Here is a 25,633-nt window from a genome sequence, read left to right on the forward strand (position 1 = left end):
TCTAAGTGGGATTTGGATGTGTCAGAAACAATATGTACCTTTTTACTCAAAAAAAAAAAAAAAATCCTAAAAATCCTGGAGCCATTTCAGTGAGACAGAGAAAAAAAAAAAAAAAAAAAAAAAAAGATTTCCAAATATCACACACATATTGCATAGAATTTGCACGGATTTGGGTAGGTCCGCTGGCTCTGTATGGAATGCATTATGTCATGAAGGAATTTGTGTGCACTTTGCGAAAGATAAGCTTAAAATATCCGCATTTTCACTTTAGCTTGTATCATCATTTGCTATCATTTGCTATTTAAATAATCCAAATAAATTCTTAATACCACACACCTTTAAAAAGGGTGATCTTGTATTTCAACATGTGAGGTGTATGGAAGGCAGAAAATGTACTCTAGATCTTTCCATATAAATTGTGATAACTTGATAGTATATACTTGGCAGATCTCGACAGTATATACTTGAACCGGATACCTTTTTTGGAGTGAGCAGCTAGCAAAAAATCTCCCCACTGGCCAAAAAGTCATGTTTGCAATTCACTGTTGTATCATTTATTAGTACAATAGAATTTTAAAAGTTTATGGTCAAAGTTTCAAATAATACAGTGACTAAAAAGGGTTGCAGTTTTTTTGGGGACTGCCGATTTACAGTGTCACCTGGTTACTCTGCCCCTCTTTTTACTATCTAACATATGCACTTGCATATGTTGGATTATAATTAATACTCTTCAAATCATGCGTTGTGTAGTTTCTTCTATATACTCGATCCTCAGAACCAAAAAGTTCCAATTCTGATTTGCACTGTCAGGATGCAGCATGGAAACACAACAAAAACATAACAAGCATTGACATTGTTCAGGAATACTAAAATCTGAAGCTGTCCTTGAAGCATATTGTGGTATCAGTGTAGGATTTTATTTGTAACTTTTTTAGTCCAACTGGCCTTCAAAAGTTGCAGACTTTCCCTACTTCTTTGGAAGGCTTCTCAGGAATCTGAAAACATTCATTAAAGTCAAGGTTATAAAGAAAAATCTGAAACCTATAGTTGAGATTTAAGAAATGTCTTAAGCGGTATAAAAGGCTTGTAACATTTAAAACTAAAACCTGCATCCATTTTGTATGTAGGCATGTTAACTTGTGCAATCACTTCGCTGTTGTTCAGATCTGATGTCTTATCATTGACCGATTGGCATTAGAGTTTCAGTTCCTATGCCTGAGGTGATTTAACCTACAAAAGCAACAGATCTTGCATGTAGGGACAATAACACAGAATTGCTGCTGTGGATATTCAAATCTGGATGGCCTTAAATTGCCAAACCTATGTTTACTTCAGACTGTTGTCCAAAATATGTGAATTAAGGAACATAAAATTTCTTTTCTGTTTTAAAAACACAGAATATTATCTTAACTATACAGAGAGATAGTGTTATTTGCAGAATTTCTCTAAAACCCTTTCTTTCACACACAGAAAAAAATAGACATATATAAAACCCAGTATCATTTTCATTTAGAGTAATTTTGAGAAGACTGAGAATCTAAAAAGTAACAGAAACAAGAATTTCTAGTGCAGATTAAAGAAAGTATTTTCATTTAAAATATCTTGACTGTGTAAAATGTTAGCTAGCTCTAATTAGGAGACTTTTTTTCACCTGTTTCTTTCCTCTTGTGCATGGAGAAGTGTTTTTCTGCATGGTTCATTTTAGTGCTTCCCCTCTAGAACAAGAATACTGATTCTGCTGGGCATGTCACCCACTGCATGCCTCTACGTACTCCAACTACATCATTGGAATTAGCTGTGTGTACAGTCAAACACATCATTAATCCTAAATCAATTTCTGTTGTTTGTCGATGTGTCCCATAACAACTGCAGAGTGAGAGAAATGCAATAACGAGAAAAGATGCAAGGTAAAACACCATGAGAAGCTGGGGAAATCATGAGGGAAGGGCACTATTTCAACTTTCTTCGCATTCTTTCTCTAGTCCATTGGGTTTTGTACAATCATCATTCCCAGACATATGTCAAACCGCAACATAAGCTAATACAAATACAAGGCAGAGTGGATGTCAGGAAGTCAGGTAGCCTACTGCCCTCCCTTTGCCAAGGCAGGGTCATCTATAACAGCTGGATATTTGTCTAACTTGTTCTCTGACACTCCCAAGAGTCTCCAAGCTATTCTAGTTCCTTATACTCTTTACTGTGAGGAATATTTTCCTGGTGTCTAAAATGATTCTTTCTGCTTCCATTTTAAGTCATGAATGCTTACATCAACATGATAAACAAATTATGATCTTTTTTACTGCAGCTTTTTATCTACCTGAAGAAAGTTATATCTCTGCCCTAGTATTGTGTTTGGTTCTTCAGTTAATTCCATCAAGCCTGCTTTCTAGATCCCCTTCCCACTTCTTGGTTGACCGTTTACCTCTGTTGCTAACAACAGGTTTTCCCTTTTGTGAAGTCTGATACTAAAAACTTCTGAATTTGTCTTTAGTAGCTTTCTCCCCATAGTGAGCTGCAGGCTGACACATTCTTTACTCTTCTCACAATAAAGTGGTTAGAGAATAGCTTTGTGTTACTTCTGATGTCCCTTGCTTACTGCAATGTGTTTTGTGCCTTAACCTTTCTCATTTTATCTCTGTCTAATGTTTTTCTTTCATGTTGATCTCGGATAATCTGAGCTTGCTTCTGCTTTTCATATATTTCCAACTTTGAGATGATGACACAAATGTCTTATCGTATTTTCTGTCTTTCCTCTGCGTGGTACCTCTTAATTAAATACATTTTAGTTCTTCAATTCCTTAGACATTCCTTACAACAGATCTAACCATAAAACTTTCTAGGCTTAGTGAAGTCTATTATTTTTCCTTTTACTATTTTAAAAGTCACAAGTGCTATTTTTTGTGGTTGTTCCCACCTGATTTGCCTTTTATCTTAACCTTCTCAAGCAGTCCCCGCCTACTGACTAAACACCTACAGAAGAGCCTCCTCTCTCTTGTCACTAGGTACAGCCTGTATCCAAGTAATGCAACCTAAGCTTTCCAAGAACTTGATAGACAAACTACTGCATTCTTCTCCTACCCCTCATTACCAATAAGTCCTGTGCTTTGGAGAATTATTTGGCAGCAGCTCACAAAAAGCTTTCTCCATCTCATCTTCCAGATTTGACAGCATTAATCTGACACTTATCACATGAAGGACTAAATACTTATCACCTGTAAGCATGACCAGTAGTCAATAGACCTAATTCCTTCTGTATACATCTCTGAACACGAGACCCTGATGCTTGAGGCAACACCTCCTTCCCACTCCATTTGCCTGCTTCTCCTGAACCCATTAAATCTTTTTTATATTGTCTACTTATTTATGTGTGCCTAATGATCTCTTCTGAGCAACTGTTGTCTCATACAAATCTTACCATGAAATTAAAGATTTCAACATTCTCTTATCTAGTTTAAGCTGACAATAGTTCTCTTCCTTTGTCCTGTTTACAGTGATGTCCAACTCTAATCATTTGCTAGTCCTGTAGCAGTTGTCAATCAGCTCTGCAAACCCCTGTTATCTCTGACAAGTAGATTGACATCAGTTGCATTCTCCATGCTGTTGATTGTCATGCTACTTACCAAGTAGATGTGGAACACTCTTGGGGAAATTTCCATCTTGTCTTTTTGAAGATGTTTTGTGGAATCAAATGCTTAGGTCATTGTTGACAGGGATCGACTAACTTTACCTTTTTGTAAATGTTTTTTAGGAGGGCCAGCAATTTCTTAACTGCACTGTATGAGCCCAAAGCAGCCATCACCATCATGCATATTGAATGGTCTTTATAGTCATTAAATGTCTTTCTGATGACCTCTTCATAATGCTTCAAGCATGAGCTTGTTCCTGTGCTGCTGTTCACCTGAATGTTCTCTTAACTCCATGAAGACTCTTCCCAGAAGAAACAAAAAGACTTCATTCAAACAGGTGGAGATTTCTTTAAAAGAGCGCAATCCTGCATCTCATGTTCCTTGGGGATCAACACTTTCTTGTCAAAGATTGCTTTTCCTTCCTCCCACAATCCCTGCATATAATAGGCAATGAGGACTGATCTGGGGAAGCTCTTATTGGTGCTTACTATTTCATATGAAATTTAGGAAAGATGGGAAAGGACAAAACACAGAAAATTCAGGAATCCACATTCATGTTTCTCACATGTTAAGGTTGCAAATATAATCCTAAAAAGTCTGCACCTCTATCTATATGTTTACATACAGTATAACAGTACATACTGGTCCTACAGTGACAGTTTTATTTGTTCCAGTATGCTGAGCTACAGAATTCTGAAGACTCATTCCCTACCATTAGTATCCAGGGTTGGGGGGGGGAAGGAGCAGAGTACTTGCTATCTGTGATCACAGTTGTGCAACCCAATCATTTAAATAAGGTCTCTTTTGACTCCACTTTTCTGTTGAGATTTTTAAAAGTAATTGTATGTACAGTAGTGATCTACACAATTGAATTAGGTTACTGTATTTATAGCAATTCATTAATTGTTGTCTTTATTAATTAGAAATGTTATAAATATTGTGGCTCTGTTGTGTCATTTATTGAAGCCTTTCTGTTATACTAAACTGTTGTGATTTACTGTGAGTAAACTAAACAGACCTTTAACAAAGCAGCAGAACTCTTCCCCTCTGTTTGCTGAAGGATATTTTTTCACTAAAATCTCCATCATCCTGGCATATCCTTCAAAAAGCGGTATCTGGGGCAATGTACACATGCACATAATATCTAATAACAGATAGAGAACATTATGATAATGGCCCTTTTATTTCAAGTTCATCTCTTGCTAGTACTGCAACCATAAAACCCATGTATCAATTCTGGCCTTTTTCCTTCCTTCTGTCATACCTTATTTTCTTTGATGTGCAAGAATTTTCTGAAACGTCATCTTTTTTTTTTTTTTTAAGAAACGTCATTAACAATTACATATTTTGTTTGATACAGTATGAACATTATCCTGTACCACATAGCCAGCCTTTAAGGAAAGTGCACCAGATATTAATCTGACAGCCAAGAATATTAACACAAAAGAACTGGATGTGGATAAAAAACTATCCTGAAAGACAATTCCCCACTGTGTTGAATTCGGAGTGTAATATTGAGGGCAGCCAGAACTGCACATGTCATAGTCTTCTTACTCTGTCTTGCTTATGAATGAGATATATGCATTACTGCATATACCAGATAGATATCTCAGCAAGGGGCTTTTACTTTTGATGCTGCAGCTGTGTAACTACTGCTTTCTTTCACAGCAATGTTTCTCCATGTGCAACTCTGTCTTTATGTAAGTCTTTGTGGGATCACTCTAAGGACATTTGTCCATTCGTTAAAAAGCAACACCACCTATTACTAATAATCAAAATCACCTAATCACTTATCAGAATAAAATTGGAAAGCACAGTGTCCACCCAAGGGAGAAAAAATGAACTTGTGTAGTGATCTGTTAAGAATATCCATGTCCCATTTAATCTGTTTGGGCTCTTTCATAATCATTGCTGAAATGCTGTTCACCTGGATTTATTTTACTACCGGTGAGGAAGCTGTTCTTAACCACTTGTTCACCTAAATATCCTGTACACTCCACTGTTAACACGAAGAACCATCTCTTTCACTAGCACTCAGTCCTGTGTTGCATTCATGGTAGCCTATGCATCTCACCATTTCTGTGGCTGAGCGTCGAGATCATTCTGAACTTCTGCTGGAGCTCCTTGTTACAGCCAATTTCTTGTACCAAAGCATCTTTTGTCAGTTGAACCAGTAGATTTTAGCAATGAGTAATACCATTTTGAAGCTTTCGTAATGCAACAACCAATGGAGAACAAAGATACTGCCAGCTACTGCAGTAAATTAAGACAAGAAAGAAAGTCTAAGGAGGGAGAGGCAAGACTATGAAATTAAGCAGATATCTCCCTCTCTGTCCACTTCTCCCTCATCTTCCCACTCCTTACTCAGTTCAGAGGATGACAGAGGTCTAATATCCCAAATACATTATATTAGGCTGTCATTGACTACCCATAAGTATTGTTACTCTACTGTGGGTGTATAAATATCACACACTAGTGAAGCTTTTTTGTATTTTGCAAACCTATTTTGCTACTCCACTTTCAATGGCCTTTGGATATTAGTTTAATATTTGCTTTGCTACCTTGTCTATCCGAGGCTTTATTATCTCTATATTGTTGTCTCCATAATACATACTTTGAGTACATCTTTTACATAACACTCCTAAAGGCCTTTTGCCCAAGAAGCTAAGCTGAAATACTTATCTGAATGAAAAGCAGCTCTGTTGAATTAAGAAGGCCTTCTGCGGAAAAGTTGAGAAGAAGGGTTATGTAATATGAAGTGGTTATTTCTATCTTTTTAGATGACTTAAAGTTTTAAAATCATATCTCTGTTGCAAGCCTTCTTGAAGGAGATAACTATTCATAAACTAACACTATACATTTTACAGCATTCAGCTCGATTAGATCTACAAAACTGTTCCTCTGAAAAATTATAAAGGAATTAATTACAAGAAAACAGTTTATTTCTAAGTTGTTTATGAGAGAATCCTTACAGCTGGGATACTGACAGCACGGCTGTAATTCTGTTAAATTCTATTCAGTTAAAAAACAAACAAACAACAACAACAAAACCAAACAAACAAACAACAAAAAAAGAAAAAATTAAAAAAAAATAACACACTACAGCAAATCTATCACAGCCTGCATTCATAAAACCTGTTATATTTTATGAGGATGGATAAAACTGCTTTAAAACTTGCCAAAGATTAAGATGAATCTTTCAAAGAAAAGGTTAAATCACTCATAAATTTAAAAAACCTTCTGCAACTTTAATCACAAAACAAGCCATAAATGCTTCTAACTCTTCGCCCAGTACATAGTCCTGGTGGAAGGTGGGGAGTGTTTGCCTGTACTGATCCTCCTGAGTGTGGTTGGGAGCATTAACATCTGTGTTCGTCCCTAATGGGATCTAAGCATGAAGGTAAATTTCCCAAGTGCTGTATTCAAGCTGAACATCAGTGCTTATCTTTTTCCTTCCATTAATGTATATTTTTAATCTTTTGTGCTGAGCAAATCAGTGCATTTGAAATCTGAAGCATGTTTAATGGTCCCTTCATTTTCATCCCAGACACTGGATATTATTTTTGCCACTGGCAAAGCTTTTATTTATTGACATTGCAGCTGTGCTAAGATGTAGTGAAGAATCCAGGCTTCAAGGAAAACAGTGTCTTGTGCAGAAGGAATTACTGTCTGAGGTCTTGACTTTTGCACTGTGTGAGGACAGCTGAGTCCCCTGGTAGAGAACAGGGAATCTGCTGCTTTTAAACCAGGCAGCAGATGATCAAAAAAGAACAACAGAACCACACAGATAAAGGTCACCTGCATCAGCTGCACTATAACTGACTTAAAAGTGTTAGGGCCAGCTTTAGATAACTCATGAAGTTTTAAAAGAAGACAAATTAAGCTTATTTTTTCTCCTTCAGTTATTCAACCTTTAGGATTTAAAGGTTCTTTCTATAGTCATTAACAACAGTGCCTTTTTAGAAAAAAAAATCTGAAATTCTTAAACAATTCTATAAGACCTGGGACTTTTGAAAAACTGAAATATAATGTTTATGATAAAACAGCAGATGTCTGCAATGCTCTAATAAGATATGTACATTTTTAGTGGCGTTGAGTGAAACTTTATAAATGCCAGTATTTCCTAGAAAATCCATTATGAAACTGGGGAGAGGGGAATTATCTAGAGAGGTTTGTGAAATTTTGTTTGATTTGGGTTTTCAGTCCCTTCTGGATATTTCTGGTCCGGGTGTTGCAAGCAGAAAGGTTAACAGAAGGGGGTTAAAATTCTGTGTGTGGTGCAGTCTCAAGTTTGTAATACTCCAGCCACCAGCAACCAAGAAACAGAAGCTACACATGGATGCTTCACCCAGCTTCATTAGCCATGTCTGTAGAGAGGATTTATTGCCTCAGATGCAATGCATCTGAGCTCTGAGCTGGTATACCTGCTTGAGCAGTATCAGCCCATTCAAAATTTGCTTCTGTCTCTTTGTCCATTGTGTAGTCTAGGCGTGGTGTGCAACACAGCCATGCCCTTCAAACGGTAAGAGGTCCTGTCCTCAATGTCACCTCCTTTCAAGTAAGAGTAGTATCACCCTGGTGTCAGTAAAACACTGAATCCAGGATTTTTTCTTTAAAGCTCAGTGAGGCTTAATGTGATGCAGAGATGTGCTTATACACAGCAGATTTTAGGATCTGTGATTTTTAGTGTTGTTTCTATTACCTGAAATAGAGGATGAAGAATACATCATCTAAGTAGAAGGTGCGAGTGACAAGCAAAAAAAAGGAAAAGGAAAATACTGAGTTCTTCTGCTAAAAGTATTACAGGTGTTTTACTAAACTCCACTCAGAATCACAGGTGTGAGTATGTGCTCTTAGGCTTTGAATTTTACTGTTAAGAAAGTTCTTTTCTTATTCTGTTGAATGGTTAATGTTGTCTCCCTTTCATTTATCATTACAGTGATGGCTGGGCAGACAGGTACGACGTGACAGACGGGTATCAGCGTGAAGCTGTCGGTGGAATAACAATCAAGCTCCAGTCTCCTGATGTGAAATGGTTTGATGATTACTACCTACAGCTTCGCCCAGAAACCAATCACCGAAATCCATGGTTTCAGGAATTTTGGCAGCACAGGTTCCAATGTCGGTTGGAAGGCTTTCCTCAAGAGAATCCGAAATATAACAAGACTTGCACAAGTAAGTGAATTTATTACTTCTGCTGTATAAAGCAGTGTGACTGAATGTCTGGTGTACACACCTCATGTTGGACTGATGCAGCCTGGTCTGGTGGAATAATGAGTAGGATTGGAAGGAAAGAGGCTGGAATTGCAATCCTTGCTCTTTCCAGAATGATAACAACCACAATTTTAAAAGTATTCAGATCTCTAAAGAAACAAACAGTGCCTCAGTACCTAATTCCTCTCTATATTTGAAAAACTTGATTCTACTCTGCCTCCACAGGCAACTAAACACTTTCAAAAATGTTGTAGGGCAAAAATTCGACACTTCTTTTCTGAAACAGCAAAGATGATGTTGCTCTAGCTCACAGGAGCAATGAGAGAGTAAATATACTAAAAGTCATCTGAAATCCATATGTTAATGATGATTATTTGTGTACTTCAGATAGAAGACTAGCTGGTTTGAAAGATTTCATTAGGTTTTCTCTCAACTATGAGTCATTTCAGGAAATGCCATTTTGAGCTGATCTTTTTCATTAAATTGTACTGATTTTAGCAAAAACTGCCACAACATTTTGTCAGTTTAGTAAAACAGTGGCAAAAACTTTTTTTCCCAGAAAGATGTGGTACAGTTTTCTCTTTGGTAGTATTATTATTATTATTGTTGTTGTTGTTATTATTATTATTTATTACTCCTGTTAATTACTCTTTATTACATGAGATGCCAAGAAGTACTAAGACAGTGGACATCCTGCTGGGGCTGGGGCATAAGGTGGTGCCATGCTGGCCGTTAGCCCAACCACAGCTCTGAGCCCAAAGGGCTCCTTCCCTCCTTAAAATGTCAAAATCTTTTACACGCCCATGAGACTAAAAAATGGCTGTAAGGATCAAAGTTTTAGATTTACACAACACAAAACTCCACTTAAGTCCCACTTAATGTTCATAAGTCTTTCTTTTGATTTGGACAAGGTCATAGAGGAAAGTTTGTGGCTGAGATGGAAATTACATCTAGGAATCCCAAAATCTCAGTGTACACCTTTAGTATTCAACTGACTTTTCTCCATTATTTTTCTTCTGCTATCCTTCCAACACAGGTTTTTTTTGAGCTATCGACAGGTACTGCATATGGAACAGTAAACTTCATCGATTTTCCCACAATAATGTAGTTCTCTTTCCTGAGATGTCAATACAGTGGGAACAGGTGGATACAGGCTAATGAAGGCTTGGTTTCTACCAATGTGCTGTATTAGCAATGACATTTCAACTTGACTTTTCTAGGTTTCGTTTTTTACTTACTTTTTACCAACACTGGGAGAATCTAACATCTGTTTCATATAAGACATTGGGAACTGTGAAATATAGGTGCCTATAGTCTTTTATAGTGCCCAAAATAAAATTCACCACCTCAACAAAAAAATATCTTGGGGGTTCAGGGAGATGGTATGATAGATGTGATGTCACCCAGTCATGGATATGAGACAACTTAATCATAAAGCTTGACTTGCTTGATTTGAATAGCACACATCACTGGAGGGTTTCCAACAAAGAGATCCTGACTGAGCTACAGCTCAAATAGGTTCCTAAAACCTAGGAATGTCAAATACACAAAGAAATGTACAAGAGTTGCAATCTACTGATTTTCAAACCATTTCCCAGACAGGTTGTTCTAATTACTTTTCCTTTATCTTTATTGTTATATTCAGTGCCGGGCCATGATGGCTATAGTAAAAGAACAAAATACAGATTATGATGGCTTTAATTCTTTCTTGTTGCCATAGAGTGGAAAATGTTACTTCAGTTGTGGAGTTCCCCAGATTAACAACACTACATGCAGCAATCAATTAAAACTGCCCAGCTAATCAGGTTTTTAACACAGAAAGTTGTTAGTCATCATGTTACTCAGTTTTACAGTCTTGATTTTGATCTAGACCATCTGTTAAAATTAAGGGAAAGGAAACGGAAAGGTTGGCCAGAAAGACGACAAGCAGATTTATTTAATGGCAATTTTGTGTGTCATTAGTGCTAAGACACCCTGTTTTTCTCATAATAGCCCCCAAACTAGGCAAGGGTGTATGATAAAGTGAAGAAATATTGAACTTGGACAACTTTGTGGATTTATCAGCAGGAAAGACACAAATGTATTCTCTGAGAATTGCAAGACTGAGAGATTTTGTTGTTGGGAGTTTAACCTTAAAATTAAAATGAATTTTCGAGACTGTCATGGTAGTTTTTGCCTCTACCTCATTTCCTATCTTCCATATAACTTTGAAAATTGTGTCTTTATATTGATTCTTACATTCATATTTGGTTTCTTAACTTCAAGAACTCAAAGTTTTGAGTCTTAGATTCCCTCAGTTGTAGAGATGATACTTGCCCTTGATAGTCAGAAGCATTTCATGGACTGCCTTGACAATTTCTGCACAATGATGAATATAATAGTGCTGCTTCAGATTTATCCTGATAAGAAAACAGGACAGTACCCTTTAGTTTATCTAATTGAATGCATTATCTTCCCTAGCAGCTTCATAAAAAGGAAAAAAAAAAAGTGCTAAAGGTGTTTCTCAGTATTTCAGTTAAAGAGACTGAGTTTATTGAGAAATGCTGGAGAGAAATAAAAACCTATTTTTGCACCAAAAGGCAAGCCATTCTTTACTTCTTGGGATAGTGATAAAAAGATAAACATAAAGCTGATTAGTGTTCATAGATGTGGTCATTATTAAATGAAGGTATCTATACAGAAAGCAATAACCTGTGGAAAAAATTGATTATACTCCACAACCTGGTTGTACCATCATGAAAATAAACAATGGTTAACAGTATGAACAGCTTATTTAAACAGCAAGAAAATGAGCACAAGGAGATAGGGCTGAAATCTGAATATATAATTGACTTCACCAGTGCCACAGGTATAAATTTAGTTGTTTAAATTTTTGTGTTTACTTTGCTGATCCCTGCCTAGTAAAATTGTACTCTACATTTACCTCTGTGACAGAAAATACACGAAGTCATAAGGAAATGAAGCCAGCTCCAGTGACTTGTGGGGTTTTTTTCATTTTTTAATATCAGTTATTCACAGACCATGCCAAGCAGGTATTATTATGAAACGAAGACGCAACTTAATAAGATACGCACAATAAAACTGTGAAATCAGCCAAATCAAGAGAATGTGAAAAACAATCAAAAATATTTTTTTCTCCATTCATTTCTAAGCACTAAAAAGTCTGCATCCCTTCCTATACACTTAGTTCACACTGAGATGAACATTTTAACATCAAGCCCACTTTTCATTTGCAGATTTGAACATACTTACTTAATCTAAACGGGTGTCACTGCTGTTGCTAAATTCATTGATTTTTCTGCCCAGCTGGAACAATACAGAAGGTGAGAAGTTTGCAGACTTATCTGACTTGATTTTCAGTGTTATCAGTTCCATGCCATAGGAGAGCTACTACAAACCACCTCTGAACACCAAGAGTCAGAACAAAGAATTTTAAATGCATCTTTAAAAAGACATGTAATGGCCTCCAAACACTAGAGATTTTACAAAAATTGGATTTGGTTTCCTCTCTGGCACCAATGAGATTTTTTTTTATTATCTAAGGACGCAATTCAGCAAAGTTTGTAACTAGGTGTGCAAGTTGATCCACATGAGTAACTCCACTCAATGACAATCTTCAGGTCATAAAAGGCTAATCCAGTCCTTTGGTATTGATTGCCTTTGGACCTTTGAAGACCAAGTGTGTATGTGCTTGCTGTTTTACAGACAAGTGTCGCCATCAGAATTCAAATTCCTGGTCCTTTTTCCTCCTAGTGAGGGTGTTTTACAAATGTGTTTTTAACACAGAGCAGAAGCAAAACCCAGTGCAAGTGAAACATGTTGTGAAACTCTGGCTTAACTGACATTAGTAGAAAAGTCAAGTCTTCAAGGTCATCGGGGCACAACCACAATAATTACAATTACTGGTCTGTTAAATGAATCCTTTTGCCCCTGCTGCTAAATTACCTTACTTTTGCTGTGCTGTGTAAAAGCCAGAGACATGGATGAAACAGTATTTTTAAGGTGCTACTTAAACACAGAGCAAAACCAGCATACACATTGCAAGTATCCATGATCTAAGTGTAAGAGAAGAAAGAGCAAATAAATAGCGAATCATAGAATGGTTTGTGTTGGAGGGGACCTTAGCGATCGTACAGTTCCAATCCCCCTGCTGTGGGCAGACACAACGTCCACTAGACCAGGTTGCTCAAAGCCCCATCCAACCTGGCCTTGAACACTTCCAGGGATGGGGCATCCACAACTTCTCTGGGCAGCCTGCCCCAGTGCCTCACCACCCTCATGGGGAATAATTTCTTATATCTAATCTAAATCTACCCTCTTCCAGTTTAAAGATATCACCGCTCATCCTGTCACTACCTGCCCTTGTAAAAAGTCCTTCTCCAGCTTTCTTGTAGGTTCCCTTTTGGTACTGGAAGGCGTCTATAAGGTCTCTATGGAGCCTTCTCTTCTCCAGGCTGAACAACCCCAGCTCTCTCAGCCTTTCCTCATAGGAGAGGTGCTCCAGCCCTCTGATCATCATTGCGGCCCTCCTCTGGACTCGTTCCAAAAGGTCCATGTCCTTCTTCTGTTGGGGACTCTAGATGTGGATGCAGAGCTGCAGGTGGGGTCTCACTGAGGCTGATGCTGATGAAGCAGTTCAACCTCTTAGTTTGACTGGCAGAGGTTACAGACTTCAGAGAAAAGTGATAGTTTCATGAAAAGGAACAACAAAAAAAAGAATCTGAAGGAAGATGAAGCGGACTTGTGCAGGTATTTACAGCAGGGTCCTGACATTAAATACCATGTTTCAAAGCAGAAAGGTAGAAAACAGAAAAGGAAATGATGGAGGCTGGGTAATCACAGACAAAAGTTCAACCACAGACAGAACATAGAGGGCACTGAAAGTGAGGAAATAAACTTATGTCTGACATATTTGGGAGCAACAAGCCAGTGGCAGGGTTTATAGGAAAAAAATAACATACTCAAGGTTATGAACAGGGAAAATGAGATTTGCAGCAGCATTCTGAATGGGTCTTAGCAGGATGCAGAAATCCAAATCTTCCATTCGTGATTTAACCATGTAGCTTCTCTGAGATAAAAACATTTTTTCAAAAGGTGAAAAAGTGAACTTAGAAGAAGGATGACTAATATATCTCCAAGCAATTAAGAATAGGATTAAGAGTGAAAGAGTTTATTTACAGAAAGGGAGGTAAAGGAGATTAGGGATAAAATTGAGAAAAGTGTTGTGGCTAATGGTACAGAAGGGCACATAAAATGTAAATGTAAAACCATAACGTCTTCCACTGGATGGGGCTTTGAGCAACCTGGTCTAGTGGAATGTGATCCTGCCCATGGCAGCGGGTTGTAACTAGATGATCTTGAAGGTCCCTTTGAACCCAAACCATTCTATGATTTTATGATTTCAAGTATCAAACTGGGTGACGGACAGGTTGTATTCAGGAGAATTAAAATGCCTTTTAATTCACTGTTTAAAAAATAGAAATGAATTTTAACTTGATTTGTTTTGTTTTGATTTGCAATCTAAAAACACAGGTGTAGGAATGCTGAGTTTCTACACTTGACAAATATGATATCAATATACTTGAAATATTATGCCTTACAACTGGACACTGGCAAACTGAGTGATGATCCAGCCCTCAATTTATGGACCACATTTCAGATCTGGAGCTCAAAACCAGTTTATCACTACTCTTACAGTGATGCTGGCTCAGGTCCAGAAATTTCCCAAGGCAGATCAGCTGTAAGATAAAGATCCAGACCTGAATTTTCCAGAGACCTCATATAATCTGGGCCAGGAGCCTACGCAGACGTGTTACTATTTTTTCAACTCAGAGGAAGAAGCAGTGTGGCACTAAGAACTGCTATATGCTCTGTTATACCTACTTGAAAGACTCTTTGATATACATTGATCCTGATTTTAATACACCTGTAGCTCAACCCTTGAATAACTTCATTCTCACTGCTGTTACAGAATTCAAATTCCTCAAAAATCTGACTACAAAGCTATCTCTCTTTTTTTTTCACTTTATGCTCCCTGTCTTCCTCCTTCTATATATTAGATATATTTGAGTATATACCGTGCTACTGTGGTTTTGTTCTTTATATTATAATTCCTTGTTCTTTTTATGATAATTCTTTTTCTCACTGCATTTCTGAACCTTGATAACTATGTGGAAGATTAATACTATTTTACAGGTAGACCATGTCTCTTCAGACTTAAGAATAAAAGCAAATTATAATTAAATGTATTCAGATTATATACAGTTCTTATTAATTAATTGGAGTAGCTCCTGTCATTCTTTTTTTCTCAGCAGTTCAGCTTCCTATATAGACTCAAATACTTCATATATGTATGCTTGCAAGTACAGAAAGATTTATGCCAGCATTTAATGTGCTTTTGCATCTGTAGTGGTTTTGTTTCACTGCAATTTATGACCAAAGAAATTGAATTCTGTCAAAGATGAAAGGATAGTAAGGTTGTTAAGAGAATAGTGTGAAGAAATCATCTGTTGACTTACCTTCTGCTAGGACTTACAGTCACTAAAACTCTTTTCACTGATTTTACTGAACTTGAAAACAGAAGCCAGACCACCACCAGTACATAGGCACCCAAGGATGCAGGTCAACATCTGGTCAGATTTGTAAGAGCTCTGAATATGCCTTGCTTATGTAGGCTTAAATAGACATAAAACAGCAAAGTCAACTACGTACTTGAAAAAAATATTTTGAAAGCCCTCTCTACATTTTGGGACACTGAATTTGGTCGCTCAGTCATTCTCAAATATAACATTTTATTGATAATCATCACATCAAGTGTAATGGTGTCACTATTGGCTTCCAGTTGCAAAAAGTGAAAGTTAGAATTGGTCAAAAACATTTGGCAAGTAGATTGTACTGGAAGATATTTCTTTCTCAAATTTGAAGCATTCCATAGCAGCATATTGATCCAATGACACACACTTTGAAAGAAAAGCATTGAAATGAGTAATTTTTTTGTTTTCTTATTTCAATAACAGTGAAGTGTTTTGTTTCAAGTTTATAATTTGCTTTAACACTGTTTCAGTGTTATGCTATGTTTATGCCACAGCATCAAAATGACATTTTCAAGTGTTGCCCAATCTCTTTCTTTTTCCTTCTGAATTTCCTTTTCAGAAAAGATAAAATCCAATCTTGAGTTTTTGTATTCATTATGAATGGAAAAGGACATTTGAAGTACATTAAATTTCACATAGAGCAGAAAATATCTTTGTCAGTCCAAGAGCCTGTAAGAAACTAAAATGAGGGAAAATAAAAATAAATAAACAAATAAACAATTACAGTTGATTTTTAGCAAAAAAAATAGATCCGGAACCTTACAAATAGCAGAGACCTAGAAGTTGATTTTTTTCACATTGCTTTAACAGAAAGCTCTGATGAATGATTTTGTAATAGCTTCCAAAATAAGTCATTTCTGTGTCTTTAAACAATGTTAACTTAATTAGGTATGAACACCATGCTCTAACTTGGTTCACATATACCACCTTTCCTCCATTTTATAAGATTCCACTCATTTCTTCACTGAAGAGACATGCATGTTTCTGGGATGACTGACTTGGTGATGTACCATCCAGCACACACAGCTCCAGGGAAGGTTACAGATGTGTTCCCAAGGAGCACAATTGAGACAGCATGGACCCAGGACAGACCTAAGCAGTTCTACACCATATTCTGGAGCAGACTGGCACTACCATGTCTTTGTGGCAAAGATTAGCCTGTTGTCCTGATTTTTTTTTTTTGAGATACTAACTAAGGCAAAGGCAAAGGCAAAAAAAAAAAAAGAAAAAAACCCAAATTTGCTGGTGGCCTTGAACTTCAAGTACTGTGAATGTGGGACATATTTGCTAGCAAAACCAGAACTCACTTCTGTTAGCCCCTTGTCTCTCAAAACAAAAACAAAACAAAAAACAAAACAAAACAAAACAAAACAAAAAACCCAACAACAACAAAAAAAGAAAAAAACTACAAAAAATTGATGACGTCTTCAATGATAAATATATGGAAACTGTACAGAAACTAATTTGTGAGTTAGCCATGAGGAAACATGAGATAGTTGGAGACTGTAAGTTATATTTGTGGTTTCATCTGTGATGTCCCCTAAGATTTTGTCATAAACAACCTTTTTATCACTGAGAAAATTTAAAATTAAAACAAAACTAAACACCGCCAATTTCCCTTTATTTCAGTGCTAAACTCATTGCATAGCAAACTGCTGTGCACTTTGAAAAAATGTTCTCCCATATTCTGTCTCATATTTTTTTCTGTTGTTTCTCCTTAAAGAATGCAATAAGAGGGAGGCTGCCTGAAATGTAAAGTATTTTCACTCTTCCTTTTATCTCTTCTCCATTCTTTAAAATTAAAAGTGTTCTCAGTCTTTGGAAAAGTTAGAAAGCAGAGAAAGTGTCTTGAACCATGGTAATTTTGCATTCTTTAGCATCCCTGCTTGATGAGGCTTTGTAATGTCACCAGCTGGCAAACAGAAAAAAATGTATTTCATCTTCCTTGAGGGTAAAAAGTAGGGAAGGGAAAGGATTAAAAAGAAAAAAAAAAAAGAAAAGAAAAAAAGGGAATGACAGGTTTTATATCAAAAGCCTGTAAAATGATTTTTATTGAACAATGTTTTCTGTTTATTTGCATGCTAAGTACTGGAAACAGCAGAGATATTTCAGAATTTCCTTCAAGTTTGAGTTTTGTTTTGTTTTTCCGTGTTTAGGGGGCAAGAGGGCGAGTTTGGGGAGGGTTATTTAATGAGCCCCTGCCAGCCCTGCTACCAGCCGGCTCCAGCTGGTGGAGCCATTGCCGGGTGGCAGGAGCTCAGGGATGCAGGGGAAATGCCGGAGTGATGCTGTGGCATGAGGAAAACTCCGCATTGCCCCTGCTGAGAACCGGCTCACCTGGCACTGGGACTACGAGGGCCCCGAAGTCCTTTCTTGGCTCGGTGCCCATAAGTACACTAACTGTTTTTTAAATAGATCCAAGAAATGAAGCGTTGCCAGCTGGAATCACTTTCTTGGTGAAAGAACATGTTTTTCTTCCATCATCTACATACTTGCGTTTTGGAGAAGTGACAACAGAACAGACCAAATTCGGACGAGGAGTTTGGGGCTGTGCAGTCTCTGCATGGTTCATCTTTCTTGGCTGCTTTCAGAGCCACCCCTGCCCAGCTCCCCATAGAAAGAAGAGAAGGTTTCTCCACACGGAGAAGAGGTCTCCAGGGAGACCTTATTGCAGCCTTTCAATAATTAAAAGGGGCCTAAAAGAAAGATAAGAACAGACTTTTTAGCAGAGCCTGGTTCGATAGGACAAGGGGTAATGATTTAAAACTAAAGGAGAGGAGATTCAGGTCAGACATGAGGAATAATTTTTTTATACTGAGGCTTGTGAAACCCTGTCCCAGGTTGGCCAGAGAGGTGGTGGATGCCCCATCCCTGGAGACATCCCAGGCCAGGCTGGACGGGGCTCTGAGCAACCTGAGCTGGTGCAGATGTCCCTGCTCATGGCAGGGGTGGCACTGGATGAGCTTGGAAGGTCCCTTCCAACCCAAACTGTTCTGTGATTCTGTGAAACTCCCAGGTTCACGCCAACAGGCTGCCTCAGTGCAGACTCCATAGCTGTGATGTGGACATCCCTGAAAATGCCTTCGCATGGCCCCAAGCCTTGTTTTGTGAGGTGCTGCTGTGCTGCACTGTGATCGCCCTGCATAGCCCATGTTTATCTACTGCTGCAATATTGCTGGAGTGTCCCAGACTAGGTCACTCCCCGCACTGTGGGCAGAAAAGGTGCAGGTTATGATGCTCTCCGTTTATAACATTCTTAGATTGTTCCTTGCCTTTGGTATAGTTACGGTCTTATAATAAAGCTGGGAACATATAGATAAATCCACACAAACAGAATATATATTTAAGAAGGAAAAAGCATGGATATTAACCACCTACTCCAGTGGCAGCGAATTCCTAAGCTGATATTTAATGCTTTTAACCATATTGTAAAGGCTCACCTGAATCCTGTATATATAGATTCCTAAATGATCTGTAGAATAAATATTTGCATACTTATCTTTCCCATGAAATACAGGATAATTTTGCTTTCATTTCAGAGATAGCATGATAGCATCTAAACACTCCAGCAAATAACAAGCCCATTGCATTAGGCAGAGGACAAACAGGAAGATAATGTGAAGTAGTTCTCTTCCTGAGTGATATTTAGTCTAAAGAAAGATGGCAGATAAAAAGTAGTAGAAAGGAACTATTATTAGATGGGAAACTGAAAGATGGATGGGTTATCTGATTTGCCAAAGGGACAGGATGTGTCTGTGTAGTATTTTGTATACAGAAATGGCTATATGACTTCAAAACTGGAACTGCCTTGTTGATTTCAGAGCTTGGAAAATAATAGGTTAAGCCCTTATTTACTTACCAAAATTACTTAGACAAGAAAGATAAGGGAATAAACAGAACAGAATTGAGAGATCTGCGCAAATGCTCCAACCACTGAGATTCCCTGCTTTCTCAAAGAATTCCACAATGTTTGATCACTTACGACTGCAAGTGCTGTCCTACTTTCCTCATTAGATATGATTTGATTCACTCTGTATTCTGCCATTGCCTTGTCCTTCTTAATTGCAGGAGGCAGAACTTTTTATATTTGCAGTAATTATCATGATGCAGTGTTAGTGTTTATTGGTTCTGAGGTACTGCAGTACAGATTACTTTCTACAATAATTTGGAAATAACCACCAAATTCAGCACAGATTCATAAATAGGTTGATATTTTTCCAGATGTTTGTGGGAATATGAATATGAGCTATGTCCTGAAAAATTTGCTCAGTCCTACCACAGAAAAGGTACTTAAGCCTGTCAAAATTGCAACAAGAATTGACTGGAGACATATGAAATGCAGCTTTATACCTGGCCCACGCACATTGTCACCTCTGTACCTCCAACTCCTGATGTCTGCAGCATCCTGGGAGTGATGCTAAGTGTGACTGCAAACTCTGTGAGACATGAAAGATTCACAGCTCAGGGGAAGTTTACTCTAAACTGGTTACAGCCTGGTCCTGAGACTTGAACACCCATTTGCAGCTATGGTGCATTAAGTGCTTTCCTGGGGCACTTGGTCTGTTTTAGTGTCTCTTATTAATAAAACAAATTTGATATGTTGCCCAGAACTGTGACACCCAGTCCTAACCAGAGCACAGTGAACAGAAACAATTTGGAGATTGGCTTTGAAAGCCCACACCTAAACTGAACTAAAACATTCATGCGAATATGTCCTGCTTATCCAACATGCCAACATTAAATGGCATCGTGCTGGCTTTTCCCAGCCCACAGGAAAGCAAGACTTTCTTATTTCCTTCTTTGCAAATTTTTCTCATATGGGACTGTGCAAGATGGAGAAAAACAAATGTTTTATAGACAGAGGCTTTTAAAAAATTCTAATAGAAAAAAGCTCTACTATGGATATTATAAACAAGCATATGGATTACAGTCTGTAGATATTTATTCTCTGCTCAGTAATTCTGCAGGAGCACCTCAACTTCTATTAGATTGTTTTCATTATTCTCGATTGAGAGTTTAATCAGTAAAGTCAATTCCATTGAACATTACTGACGGTATCATCATTACATTCACCTTTGCCACCTCTCCATCTCTTGATGACCCTGTGTCAGGAAAAGTTCTTGTCTGAAAACAGCACTTTGTGTATGAATTTAAGAATATGTGTCTGAGTTCCAGCAAGAGCAATAGGTGCTAACACTTAAGTGAACGATGTGTTTAGGGCTACCTAAATCATACTTGTTGCAGAGATAGACTTAAAATGTTTTTACTTTTTCCTTTTTTTTCTTTTTTTTATGAGACTGCCTTTTAGTTTGTGTATTCATCCTTCCCTTAAAACCACATCTTAAGATCACTGAGTTAAATAGAGTTACTTAGATGCTTCAAGTCTGATGTGCCTAACTACTTTGTGAAATGGGTTAAAAAATCACTTTCAGACAACTATTTTTGCAATACTGGCATTTTTCAAGACTATATTACTGTATATTAAAGAGCAAAAAATTTGTCTCATTTTTTGAGATGTTCCCCTTAACTACAGAGTTCTGAGGTACTACATGCTGACAGTCAGACTTGGCAGGTTGGGTTTTCCCCTACACAGCAAATTCAGGCAGTTAACATCTCAGGGAAATGTTTTCTCCAGTAGTGGGAAGTATATTAAAATTCTCACAACAGCTAATTCCCTCACAACTCTGTTGGCAATTGCCAGCAGCTTCTATGAAGAGCTAAGCAGCCTCATTACAAATTATCAGGTGAAATGAATGAGATTCAATGTTTAAAGAAAGTCATAATAATAATTCTATAAAACTGAAGCAGAAAGCCCAGTGGAGAATGTTCCTGTAAGAATTAAGTTATTATATTTTAAGCAATTATACAAAATAAAGCAGCTGAAATATTGTTTCATAATAAATACTATTGCTGATGTGAATCTGATTCATTCTAATGGCTACTATAATTAACTGTACAGTTTGTGAGCTGTTAATTTTGAGGATGAATAATTGGTTAAACCAAGTTTTGTGTATTGCAATGTAATACGCTTGTTCAATTTTCCACTTAATTTCAATTAATCTGGGTTTTGCATGTTTTTGTGCCTATTATTTTTAATTAGGAAAAAGCAATACCTTAGTAGAACAGAACAAATGAGCAACACTCTGTGTTGTTTTTAAATTTTTATTCTATTACAGATATTTCAAGCTCATATTACTTAGTTATCCAAACTGTTAATCACTGCTCCTGAGGTTGAGCGGAACTGGGAGTGCCAGTTCCAGCACAGAAGGGAAAAAGGGATCTTTCAGTCCTCTCGTTCACTTACTGACCTCTACACCATGGTTTTCAATTCAAACTATATATTTTTGCTGCACTTCCTGATGTTTTCAGTACTCTAAAATATTTCAGTGATTAAGACTGTGTGGTGATATTGGCTCGCATATGGGAGACTCCCATGGAGTGGACAGAGAGGGTTATTTCCATTCTATTTGCTCCTGGCTGCCCACACATGGGACTCCCCAGCTTCTAAGGATTGCTGCTTGACTGACAAAAGGAGAGCAAATGTTCTAGTAGAGCTCTTTGTTTGTCCTCCCTTCAGAGCCAAATCCTTCCAAGGTGTCTGACTAATTCCCAGCAGCACTGACGCAGTTTCTTTATCTCTGATTCTTCTCCTTCCCCCGTGTTAAGATCTGGTGGCTGGAGTGCAGCTGGCAGCTTTGCTGATGACATATGAAGCAGAAAACCTCCAGCCCACTATTCCTTAGCTGGACTGGTGCTGCCAGCAGAGCAAATCTGTGCCATTAATAGCACTGAGTTATTTAAAAAAAGGCTTTCAGGGTGCTGCTGACTGAATTTGTATTGTGCATTTTACAGAAGCTTCAATAGGAAATAGAAATCCAGACAGAATGTTTTAAAACCTGAACAGAGTAAGGTTAACCATTTTTTGCTAAAGAGAGTCATTGCTTAACCCACATCACCAAACCCTTCACAGACACTTTAATGCATTTATCTGCATTGAATCACTATCCTCGCTTGGTAAACAGCAAGGAGCAAGAGATATAAAGGTAGGAGAGTTATTAGCACAGGAAGCTTTTGGTACAGTAAAGGAGTTGTGCCTAGGTCAGTCTGTTCGCACTGGTTTGGTTCCCATGTCTCTGAAACAAAAGCTTTGTCTACAAGGTCACTACAGAATAAACCCCATGTTAGCATTTACACCTCAACAACACATTTCTGAGGATATGGAGAGATTTCTGCAGGTGGGGAGAAGTTCTTGGATTCTTCAAAATGTTAAATTATGATGCTCATGACACATGGAAAAGTAGTTGAAAAATGAAGTCTGTGAAGTGTGGAGCTGCACAGAGAAAGGCATCAACTGGATTGTAAAATATTTAAAGAGAATCTCTTCTTTCATCTCTTTCTTCTTTTTTTTTCTAACATGGTCAGTGTGCGTACCAGTAATAGCATCTGTTATTAACTGTTTAAGATACTTAAAAATACTTTTTCCACCATTAACAACCAACCCACCAACAGACGTCATAAGAGCTGATGGTATTCCAGCCCCATGCACTAACCACCTGCTCTTCCATGTTCCCCGGCAGGCCAGATGACCCTGAGGACGCAACACGTTCAGGACTCCAAGATGGGCTTTGTGATCAATGCAATATACTCGATGGCATACGGCCTCCACAACATGCAGCTCTCGCTCTGCCCAGGCTACGTGGGCCTCTGTGACGCCATGAAGCCCATAGATGGTCGGAAGCTCCTGGAATCCCTCATGAAGACTAACTTTACTGGGGTCTCCGGGGACATGATCTTGTTTGATGAGAATGGCGACTCACCAGGAAGGTAATGTTAACATTTGTAAAACTATTTGGTACCAGACACCTTAACTGACTGCAGTAGATACATGCAGACTTCACATCAGAAGTAAGATCTCATACTTTTATTTTCTCATTTCCTGACTTTCTGCAGTTATTTTTTCAAAATAACTATTTTCCTTTTTTTTTCTTTTTTTTTTTTTTAATGTGCACTTTTTATGACGAGAAAGGACATGAACTTTCAGGCACAGTCTTCCTGTATGAATTTGTTTCTTCTGTACCATTGAAAGGTATTTCTCGCTCCAAACCACCAGACCTTCAGCTTTATGTTCATAGACCATGATGGCCACCACAGCACTCCTGTATCTTTCTTTGAGAGTTTAAATGTATGTATTTGATTGAACAACAGGCAATCATACCAGACATATTTCTTTTATTAATAAAAGTAAAACAATATCAAAAATATTGTATTAATTTTCTGGGATTTTTTTTCCATAAGAATTGTTAAGAATATGCTTCCATACTTTCCAATTAAAGCCTTTCCATTTCTGTAACAGACTAAGCCATGAATTCATACTGTGCTTCTATAAACCAAAATGAATTTAAACAAAGCTTCTTTTGCTCACAACTTATACATACTTCTATGAAATAGAAGTTTTTCTTTTTCTGAGACATATATGTAGTATGCATATAAATGCACATTAAAAAGTGATGAGTTTTTTTCTGGGTTTCTGCCTACTGAACTGTCAGAACATGAACAGCAAGTGTGATAGCATTCGAAGTATATTTTTCCTTATTGTTCAGTGGGTAGATTCCTGCCTCACTCACTGCTTTTGCTCCAGTCTGGTTGAGACAGTCTTTTCTGTCTACAATATTAGGAAGTTTTTTAACGTCTTCGTGATGGCAACATACAAACAGATGACTAGAGGGAAAACTGTTAGTCCTGTACACTCATTTCAATTTTGTCTTCTCCCACTAATGTGAACTCAAAGGAAAACATTGACTTCTGAGTAGATATGTGTAGGAAAAGGTAAATCCATTGGTCAGAATATTTTGACATTTCCAAAAATTTCTGAAATTTCAGAATAAATTTTTATTTGAAAGCCTGTAAAATCAGCATTCTTCCCAAAAGACAACAGCGCAGCCACCTCCAAAGCAGACTGGCCATGTCTCTGGAGACACAAATTTTAGAACTCTTCAAACTCAGACTCTAAGGAAGTGCTCTGTGAGTTGGTAGGAGAATTAAGATACAAACTGGCAGAAATCCAGGAAAATTTCAGATGAAAATTTATTTTTAACACTGTTTCGGTGAGCAAGGCTTTCTTCCACTAAACATTTCTATTTTTACAAATAGTTGAATTCTGAAGAAAAGTGGTAAGTCTGGATTTTTGACCAAATTATTTTTAAAAGACTCATCCCAGACTTCTCTTAAAGGATTCCCATTTGGCTTATGGTGCTTAGATGCAGTGGACTGCATCCTACCTTATTCCAATCTCTGTTTCACTCATTTCTTTCAGAAGGACTGAAGTCTGCTATGAATACATCATATGTGGCATGACAATACACTAGTGACAATATCTAAATGTTGCAAAGAGATCTTTAACTTTTCCTCATGCCGGCATGCTTAACACTAATGATTTAATTCTATTTGTTGCAAGGAATTTAACTGAACATCTTAGCATTTTTTTAAATTGAATTCTAAGAAACATGATGAAGGAATTACATCATGTGCAGTCATTAGCTCAGTCACAGTAGGACATCAGTGTTTCATCAAAGACCATGGGGACACCATGTTGATTGTGCACCTTGGGGTAATGCAACTTTCAGAAAGTCCAGCCTCACTGGATTTGTGTGAGATATAGTATTGATCTCCCTACTCAGACTAATGGACTGTGTGTGATAACAAAATGCCCCCAGAGACCATTTATTTTTGAAATATAGTTCGTGGTTCCCTTTTCTCCTACAATAGTCACATTATTAAATCCAGCCTATGTGCTTAAAGTAGCCAACATTGAGTCAAAATTTACTTTGTCATGATTAAGAAGGCTTTATACGAAGCTCCATATCTAACTCCAAGGTTTTGAGTACTTTATAGTCTTTGGAGCACTGTCAAACACTATTTGCAACAGCTGGGAGATGATGTGGTCATACTGGAACAACTCATCTCCCCTGTTCACTTGCATTGGTAGCAGCATCTTGGCTTCATAAAATGGAAATTTAAATCCTCACAGCTGTACGTTGGCGGTGGTGTTAAGCAGGAAATCAGAACATAAAAAGCCTTTCTGACCTAGATAGCTCAGGATTTTGATGTGTAGCAAAAGGGTTTTGATATTATACAACACATGTTTAATCCCACAAGATGCTTTGAATCCTGGCCCTATTCCAAAGTTCTTTATGTTTATGT

The 25,633-nt window shown here is 37.6% G+C and overlaps 1 protein-coding gene across 3 annotated transcripts in view; it reads left to right on the top strand.

Moving 5' to 3' along the window:
* Positions 1-25,633, top strand: part of GRM5 (glutamate metabotropic receptor 5) — a 257,065-nt gene that overhangs the window by 193,201 nt on the left and 38,231 nt on the right. For all 3 annotated transcript variants that reach the window (XM_065632035.1, XM_065632043.1, XM_065632051.1), the window contains exons 3-4: positions 8,566-8,801; positions 23,011-23,257. In XM_065632035.1, coding sequence (XP_065488107.1) covers positions 8,566-8,801; positions 23,011-23,257 — 483 coding nt within the window. The remainder of the gene's footprint in view (positions 1-8,565; positions 8,802-23,010; positions 23,258-25,633) is intronic.

Source organism: Caloenas nicobarica, chromosome 1 (assembly GCF_036013445.1).
Source record: "Caloenas nicobarica isolate bCalNic1 chromosome 1, bCalNic1.hap1, whole genome shotgun sequence".
NCBI lineage: Eukaryota > Metazoa > Chordata > Aves > Columbiformes > Columbidae > Caloenas > Caloenas nicobarica.